This window comes from Apaloderma vittatum, unplaced genomic scaffold, assembly GCF_000703405.1.
Source record: "Apaloderma vittatum isolate BGI_N311 unplaced genomic scaffold, ASM70340v1 scaffold13980, whole genome shotgun sequence".
NCBI classification, from domain to species: domain Eukaryota; kingdom Metazoa; phylum Chordata; class Aves; order Trogoniformes; family Trogonidae; genus Apaloderma; species Apaloderma vittatum.
The window spans coordinates 14,675-23,569 of record NW_009696274.1 but is presented as its reverse complement, the minus strand read 5'-3'; the positions used below and the strand labels follow the sequence as shown (position 1 = coordinate 23,569).

The window sequence follows — 8,895 nt, the reverse complement described above, 5'->3', positions numbered from 1 at the left end:
ACACATCAGAAAACATCCACTTAATGCTCTAATTTGTCACCCAAAGGGTGACTGTGACAACAGCCCCAAGCGCCCCATGCCAGCTTCGGCGAGGTGAAGGGGTGGCAGCTGGATGCTGTCCTGCCGAGGAGGGCACTGCCCTGGGGATGGTGCAAACCCAGAACTAAAGGAGAATGTTTTGTTTTCAACTTCCACGGAAACAGATGGAGAAACTCGATATTCAACTAAAAGGAAAAAAAACGTTGTCAACAGAAAGCTAAAAATAGGTTTAAATTGAATTAAAAAGAGAAAGAGAGAGAACAGAAAGTGAATGAATAAGAAACTAAAACACACCTGTGCCAGGAGTTGCATAAATGAATCAACAATATCAGGATGATCCCTGGGCCCTAAAATATAATAAAGATGTAACTTAAGAGAAAAATCATACAAACAGCAACTCAACATCATATAGTTATGTGATACAGAAAGAATTTACAAGTGAAAACAGGAGTGTAAGGGAGGAGGGGTGTGTGGGGAAGGGGATGGGCAACATGAGCAGCTTGAAGCAAGTTAAAGAAACAAAACATACAAAAAATCATGAAACTTGGAGAACCCAAGAACAGAAAGAAACTGCAAAGGAAAGGGTCTGAAGCCCCAGGTCTCCAGCTAGCACCTGGGTGCTGCAGAGCCAAGGAGGAGATCTTCATGTCCTTGGGGAGGAAGAGGAGGATGAGCTGGGGCTAGCTGGGCACCATCTCCACAAGGAGAATTAGAGCTTTTTGCACTGTGGGGACTGAGCGGGTGTCTTCAGAGCACCATTTGGTCCTGGAAGATAACTGCAAGTGAACGACAACACCTCAGCAAATGCTTGACAGGCCTGGCTGGGCTCAGGCGTGCACATGCTTGTCACCAGCACCAGCTGCTGAGGAGCCCTTGGCACAGTCACCCTCCCACCCAGTTTCCAGATGCTCTCCAAGACCCTGAGTCCAGGACCCTCCCAGAAGTCTGCTCCAGCGTCCTCCTGGGAGAGAGCAGCTCAGTGCCCAGAGATCTCTCCATGCCAGCACCACTCACCCTTGGCAACTGCCTGTGCACGAACACTGTTTTGGCCCCAGGGGCATCAGGAGTTCCCCCCTCTCCTGCCACCCGTGGGCTCAGCAGAAGGGGCTTGCCCTGCTCAGGGCTGTCCGCCTACCGAAGGGGACCCATGGGGTGGGTGGGAGCACACAGTCCTGGGCACGCAGCGAGATGGATGGCCGCTTGCCTGAGCGAAGCTCGCATCCAAACGGTGCCACAGCTCAGGCTCTGTTTCCTCCCCTTTCCGCCTGCAGACATCCTACTGCTGCCCGCAGGCATCGCCGCCTCCCCAGGCACCGAGCCATAAGGGATTCAGCGTAGACACATCCACACGCCACTGGCAGAAGCAGGGACCTGATCTCCGGGTAAGCCCCACTTGCTTGCCACTGACCCCAGTGACCTCAGCACAGTGGGATTTGCTCGGTCCGTGGCGTGAAGAAGAAGCAGGAGTCCTCACACCTCTCCCACCTCTACAGAGCGCTCTGAGCCTTGTACTGGGGGACGGCATCACCCTACCCAGCACCTGCGTGTGGGCGAACGATAAGACCCCTTGGGGACCACATACGGAGGTGCTGAAGGACCAGAGCCAGCAGCAACAAGGTACATTTGTCTCTGTCAGGGAGCATGTCACCAAGATGTTGAGGGAATCTATGGTGCAGAAGGGCCTGTCCTAATCCCATTTGCTTTTTGTAGGGCAGGCAGCAAGTCGAAGAGGAGCCCCTGCCCTGCGCAAGGATGACAGCATCCTCAGCATCGCAGTAGTGACTCGGTGGCCAGCAGTGACTCTGAAAACGTTGTTTCCCAGATGTTCACACACACATCCTCCTGCTCCTGCGAGGGCTTGGTTCCTGGCCACTACAGGCAGTGCTGGCCCTCCCAGGGAGCACAGCCTCCCTGTCAAGTGGGACTGAGCTCCAATTCGACCCTTGCAGCACGCGACGCCCAGCCCCGCTGCAGAAGTGGGGCTGTCACGGCAGCACAGAGTCTGGCCCAGGGGTTTCCTGCTTCTGCTGCCCTGCAGGGAAGGTACCCACCTTCCAGGGGTTGGGATGAATCCAAGAAACAGAGATGGCCCCATTAGCTTAGCTAGGAGTGAAAACAGCCATTCCTGGTAAGACGCCTCCAGACTCCATGCATGCAACAGCCTGACAACAGCCCCAGCGCGAAGAAAGGTTAATCCCACGTACCTTGCTGGAAGAGGGTCAGCGTGACTGAGGTAACGAGCAAGAAGAGGGCCTTGATGGGAGGGAAGTGGGCAGGCTCATGGGCAAAGATGTGAACCAGCTGCAAGAGAGAGAAAGAGAGATAAAGACCGAAGCTGCTGCTGGCCCTGCATGCCCCCAGGCTACCTGGGGAAGGGCAGCCCTGAGCACACTCAGCTCTGTACCTGACGGGTGAGGTCGATGGCAGAGGCCTGGGGGATGGTGCTGTACATCTGTCCCAGCATCTCACAAAGCTGAGGCACCATGGGGGCAAAATCATCCAGGAGGGTCTTCACAGATTTCTCAAAGATGGCACAGACAGACTGCGGGAGGAGAGGGACAGCATGAGCAATGGGTATCAGAAGACATCTCCCAGGCAGCAGGGTTTGATGGTTGGGTCCCAGGGGAGACAAGACCTGGCAGTGGGGCTAGGCACCAGCCAGGCAGAGGGTTCAGACACTTCTCTGTGTAGCAAGAAGTCTTCCTGAGAGCCAGAGGGAAGGGGCTGGTGGGACATTGCACATGGGCATTACTGGACTGAGTGAACAAGAGAAACACTAGACAACACAGGTCCAGGTCAGAGCAGAACTATCCTCTCAGGGAACACAGGTTTGGCCGACCCTGATCTCTCATCTCCCTGCTCATGGCAGGGTGTCTGTAACTGGACAGAAACAGAACTGATGGGGGCACATGACGAAGAACGGCTGGATGCCGCTGGTGACAGCAAGCAGCAGCACTGGTCCAGGCCAGCAAGAAATCCTTCTTAGAGGGCATCACGCAGAGTCTGTCCTTTGCTGTCCCCAATTCAGCTCAGCAAGGACAGGCAGAGCTGCAGGCAGTGTAAAGGAGCAGCCTGGTTACCTCCACCACCTGGGCATCATTCAGCCACTTGCTGAGAACCTTCTGTATGAGCTGGAAGACTTGCTGCAGAACCACCACCACCTGTAAGGAACAAGAGGCACCGAAGAGAATTGGTGCCCGCAGCACCAGAGAAGGGACATTCAAGACTAAGCATGGCCTGGACTCAAACCCTCAGGCACCAACTGCCTCCTCCCCTCTCCAAAGCTGGGCAGCTTCCTTCCCTGCCAAAGCACCCTGGCACAGCTCACAGCTGGCAGGCAGCGCCCGGGCTGTCCTCCAGAGCAGCACCCAGCCAAGGGGGATCGTGCAGGTCACCTCTGCCCACCTCGGGTGGGGTGGGAGGAGCTGAAGGAGTTGTTTTACCTAGAATGCACCAGTGCTACCCTCTCCATGGTACACGCTGCATACTCCATTAATCCCCCACTCCTGGCACAAGCAGTGAACAGCGAGGCTTTGGCCAGGCTACGGCAAAGAGCATCAAGTTACTGCTCTACTCACTGGGTTGGGTCCTTGCTGCACCGGCAGTTTCTTGACCTCAGTGCTTTCGTGGTCATCATCGTGGTGGCTGATGTCTAGGGTGGTGAAGAGGTTAGAGAGCAGGCCCAGGATGTGGATGATGGCCAGCTTGTTGGAGGGATTGGGCTGCCAGAGAAAATAAAGCCAAAGTGTGACGTGGACTGCCCTGCTCAGTCACAGTCATGCCTTTGGGATCCTGAGGAACCGGGACTGCAGAGGCAAAGTGCCAGAGAGGTGTTCCCTGCACTGTGCTCTCTCTTGAGGCTGAGTTCAAGAGTGCTCCTTCAATGCAGCAGCCCAAAGCCTACAGCCATCAGGAGAAGCCACTTCTGGATTGAGGTAGCACACAGGCACTCACCGTTTCATCAGCCAGCTTTTCCAGCTGCTGGATGTAGGGGGTGATCAGGGAGTGCAGGTTCTTCAGGATCTCCTCCACTTGCAGTGCAGAGAGCAGGAAACCAAGTGCCTGCATCAGCCACATACACTGGCTCGTCTGGGACGGAGAGGAGACACAATGGGACATGTCACTGCCCGGCCTGCAGTCCTACCACACACATGCTAGCTAAGACAACTGCATGGGGCCCAGCCAGCAAAGCCAAAGATCCCGGAGTGCTGCAGCTCCTGAGCTGCTCTATCTGGGTCGCTCTAGGTGCATCTCACTGCAGGAGCGTGGAGCAGCTTCCTACCAGCACGGCAGAACCCAGGGTCTGCCAGCAGCACACCTGGGCTCTTCCCAGAAACCCTCCAAGGAAAGACCATTTGGTGCTAAGATGTCCATACAGGCACCACTCAGCCTGCTTTGGCACAAAATCCTTTGCACAGCCTGTCTCTGCCCCTCTGGGGTCAAGCATCCTACCCTGTTCTGGTCACTGCACAGCGTGGGCTCTGTCCCCATACTTATCTCCCTTCTTTTTCCTCTTGAAGACGCCTGCCATCTCAGTACCCTTGGGCTTGGAGGGACTGGGAACCACTAGAATTAAGCCTCCATGGGGGTTTTCTTCTCTATGGGGACATATCCCCCCAGCATGACTCCAGCCCACGTGCGGTGTGAGCCTGGCAGCACAGCGAGGAGCAGCCACTGGGTACTCCTGGCCCTGCACATGATGGCTGCAGTGCTGAGCTCTCCTCTGAGGACAGGCCAGATGGTGACGGTACCCCTCGTGTCTTCAGCTAAGCATAACTAGGGGGTATGGGGGGCAAGGAGAACCAGTCAGAGGTGTGAGCCAGCCCCTCTTACCTTGTGAATTTGCTTCATCAGCACCTCCTGTGAAGGGAAGGGGAGAGAGAAAAAGGAAAGTGAGTGCTGCAGAAAGCGCCTTCCCTTTCAGGAGGCAGGACTGACACAGGAGATAAAGACAACCAGCACCAGTGTGAGCATAGACAAGCAGCACACACTCCCCAGAACCTGCCACAGGCAGGGAGGAAAATCCTTGCCCCTTCCTAAGCTCTCCCTAAGCCAGCCCACTCAGTCACCCAGCAAGAGAAGCCCATGGCCTGGACAGGCTCTGCAGCAGGACACCTTGAGGAGCCAGCTTCAGCCAGGGCTTCCTTACCCCAGTAACAGTGTGCCCAGGGCGCTAAAAGCAGAGACCCATTCCCCCTGTGGGTCCCTCTCTGCTCCCAGGCGCACTCTGGCAGCTCGCCCTAGCCCAGACCTCCTTCTAGCATCTCGGGACTCTGAGCCCCATCTGCCCCAAATCCAGAGAGCCAAGAAAGACCATGAGACGAGCTGCCCTGGCACTGCAGAGACCAGCTGTCTCCATGGAGAGGCTTGAACACCAAGATGCTCCTCAAGATGCTCAGTAGTGGCACCAGTTGCCTGGTGGGTGCAGAGCTGGCAAGATACTGCTCCCAAAAATGCAAACAAATCCCCAGGGAAATGAATAGATATCCAAGTGCAATCCCAGTAGACGCCTTGGCAGTCATGTTTGTCACTGCCTGCCATTTCTGCACTCACAGCAGGACACAGGGCCTGCCACCTGGGTCTACTGGCCTAGGAACAGGACCAACGAGTCCCCCACATCCTCAGCTGCTGCTTTGTGTCCCCCTGCCCTGATCCTTTCCCAGGAAAGATTTTACACTGAGCACATCCCAGGTCACCACCACAGGTCCATCTGCATCCAGCTCCTACCTGTGACACGGCGACAATGTTGGCAGCATAGGGAGGCAGGTCATACTTGCACTCCCGGCAGATCTTCTTCAGAGTGGAGACGCTGGAGATAGAGAGCTCAGGGTTGCCCAAAGCTTGGAGCACCAGCGGCAGCACGTTGTTAATCATGACAGGGTGATCAGCCAGCCACTCTGACAGGGCCCCTGCGCACACAGACAGGATCAGGCTGCACACTGTGGGCTCTCACGTCCTGGCAAGACCACCTCCTCTCACCACCAGGCAAGAGGAGTCTCAGAGGGGCTCCCCCTCCCCAGCCCAGCCTGCACTCGAGCGAAGGCCTCACCAATAGTGAACATGACGGTGTCAGCAAGCTGCACGTTGCTGATGCTGATCCGGGGAATGAGGCCGATGAGCCCTGGCACCACGTCAGAGTAGTTCACGTCGATGGTCTCAGCAATGGACTGGAAGCCATAGAGCAAGGCCTCTGTGTGCTGCCAGGGTGGGAAAGGTACTTTCAGAACCACACATTGACCCCCGATGCCCACTCCAGACATCACTAGCTCAGCCACCCACAACAGCTGAAGAGGCTGGTCCATGGAAGTGCTAAGGAACAGGGAGGCAGAAGACCCGTTTCTTCCCCTCAGCAGACCCTAGAATGCCTGCATGTGTGCTGCAAGGTGCTCATGGTCCTCACTTCTATCACATCTCTTTGTTCTCAACGCCCCGTGGCGAGGATAGGTCCACGAGCAGCTGGTAGCCACCAGTCTGGTGCCCAGGTCCCCTCACTCACCTGCCACGTGGACGGCTGCTCTGTGTTGGTCAGGAGACGTCCCAGTTTGTCATAGAGGCTGCTCAGGAGCTCAGCGCCCAGCATCTCGTACACATACATCAGTGTGTCAGAGATGTCCACCCTGCAGAGAACATGTCAGGGTCTCCAAACGCTGTCCCCACTCCCCGCAGCGTGCTCCACACATGGACACGTTACTTGCCCTCCCGCTGCCACGGAGCACACCGTCCCAGCCCAGCACAGACCGCTCCCAGGGCTTCCTAGCCAGGGCAACTGGTGCCATGCCAAAACACTGGCTTGTTTCTGTACCACCACCACAGCCAAAACAGCTCCTGGTGGACAGAATCTCCTCTGTGTCCCTCTTGGGGTGTCCCCACAGCACTTGGTCTCCAGGGTGGCAGGATGCTGCCTGCATCCCCGCCTGCCTGACAAGCAGACCCAAACCTCCCAGCTGTACCTGTATATCCGAAACTGCTCCTTCTCATCCGAAGACCAGAAGCCATACTCCTCATCGGAAGGGAACTGGGCTTTGTGCAGCAGCACATCCACCAGCTGAAAGTAAACAGGCCTGTAGACCTGCTGGTACACCGCCTGCTTGTCCGGCTCAAAGGAGAGGATGTCATCCTGGTGACAGGAGGAGGAATACATCAGGTATTGCAGGAGGAAGAAAATGAAGCCACCACACCCACTACACAGCAGGGTCAGGGGCATCTGCCAGGGCTCGTGTGTCCTGTCACACCTTGGAGATTGCATTTCCAGCTCCCCAGGGTCCACCTGATGCCAAGACTTTCCATAGAGGCAGTGTTATCTGGAGGACAGATGGCAGAAGCCCCAGCAGCTGAGTGGACCCTGGGGTGTTTGGGGACAGCACAGTTACAGCAGGGTAGCACTGCCCTGCTGTGTCCTAGACTTGAGAGCGCACCTGCATCGAGCACACGTGCCTCGGATCCCCACAAGGCAGACTGGGATGGGTGTATGGGTGTACCGGGTTGGCATGGCAAGGTTTTGGTGGTGGGAGCGCTACAGAGGTGGCTTCTGTGAGAAGCTGCTAGAAGCTTCCCTCATGTCCAACAGAACCCATGTCTCCAAGATAGACTCACCGGTGGCCAAGGCCGAGACTATCAGTGATGGTGGTTACACCTCTGCTAAAATGTATTTAAGAAGGGGAGGAAAAAAATTACTGTATAATTGCAGCCAGAGAGAGGCATGAGAATATGTGACAAGAACAACTCTGCAGACACCAAGGTCAGTGAAGAAGGAGAGGGAGAAGGTGCTCCAGGCACTGAAGTAGATTTCCCTGCAGTCTGTGGTGAGGACCATGGTGAGGCAGGCTGTCCCCCTGCAGCCCACGGAGGTGACAGTGGTGTAGATGTCCACCTGCAGCCCATGCAGGACCCTACACCAGAGCAGGTGGATGCAACTGAAGGAAGATGTAAGCCTGTGGGAAGCCCATGCTTGAGCAGGCTCCCTGCAGACCTGTGGAGAGAGGAGCCCACAGTGGAGCAGGTTTGCCAGCAGCACTTGTGACCCAGTGGGAGACCCACACTGGAGGAGTCTGTTCCTGAAGGACTGTACCCCACAGAAAGGACCTATGCTGGAGCAGTTCGTGAAGAACTGCAGCCCATGGGAACGACTCACACTGGAGAAGTTCATAAAGAACCATCTCCATTGGGAGGGACCCCACAGCGGAGCCTGGGAATAATGTGAGGAGTTCTGTCCTGAGGAGGAAGGAGCCACAGAGACAACATCTAGTGAACTAACCACAATTCCCACTCCTCATCCCCCTGTGCTGCTCAGGGGGAGCTGGCAGAAAAATCAGGAAAAAGTTAAGCCTGGGAAGAAGGGAGGGGTGGAAGGAAGGCGTTTTTAAGATTTGGTTTTATTTCTCATTGCTCTTCTCTGATTTGATTGGTAATAAATTCAAATAACTTCCCCAAGTTGAGTCTGTTTTGCCCGTGACAGTAACGGCTGGGTGATCTCCCTGCCCTTACCTTGACCCACGGACCTTTAGTTACATTTTCTCTCCCCTGCCCACCTGAGGAGGGGAGTGATAGAGCAGCTTTGGTGGGCACCTGGCATTCATCCAGCATCAACCCACCACCTTGGGGAGAGCAGCACTCTCCTTGCCTGCACCCATATCCTCAGACCCATGTGGAGAAGCTGTGAGAAGAGGTGGGAGCCTCAGCCCAGCCCCAAGCAGCAGCGGAGCTGCCTGCGCTGCACCAACATCACCCCCCTCCCTGCCCACGCTCAGCCACGCCTCATCGGATTGCAGAGGAATGGAGCTGGGAAGATGAACTGGGGCTAAAAATAGAGCACGACGTGGCAGGGCTGCTCAGTTGGCGCAGGAAACACTTGTCCTG

The 8,895-nt window shown here is 55.9% G+C and overlaps 1 protein-coding gene across 1 annotated transcript in view; it reads right to left on the bottom strand.

Annotated features, from left to right (window-relative positions):
- Positions 1 to 333: 333 nt before the first annotated feature.
- Positions 334 to 8,895, bottom strand: part of IPO13 (importin 13) — a gene marked incomplete at its 3' end in the record, with an annotated part of 15,088 nt that continues 6,526 nt past the window's right edge. The window contains exons 7-17 of the mRNA XM_009874247.1: positions 6,990 to 7,156; positions 6,536 to 6,656; positions 6,089 to 6,236; positions 5,767 to 5,948; positions 4,873 to 4,899; positions 3,994 to 4,128; positions 3,618 to 3,761; positions 3,120 to 3,200; positions 2,444 to 2,581; positions 2,244 to 2,340; positions 334 to 386 (exon numbers count right to left, since the gene is read on the bottom strand). Of these exons, the coding sequence (XP_009872549.1) occupies positions 334 to 386; positions 2,244 to 2,340; positions 2,444 to 2,581; positions 3,120 to 3,200; positions 3,618 to 3,761; positions 3,994 to 4,128; positions 4,873 to 4,899; positions 5,767 to 5,948; positions 6,089 to 6,236; positions 6,536 to 6,656; positions 6,990 to 7,156 (1,293 nt within the window). The remainder of the gene's footprint in view (positions 387 to 2,243; positions 2,341 to 2,443; positions 2,582 to 3,119; positions 3,201 to 3,617; positions 3,762 to 3,993; positions 4,129 to 4,872; positions 4,900 to 5,766; positions 5,949 to 6,088; positions 6,237 to 6,535; positions 6,657 to 6,989; positions 7,157 to 8,895) is intronic.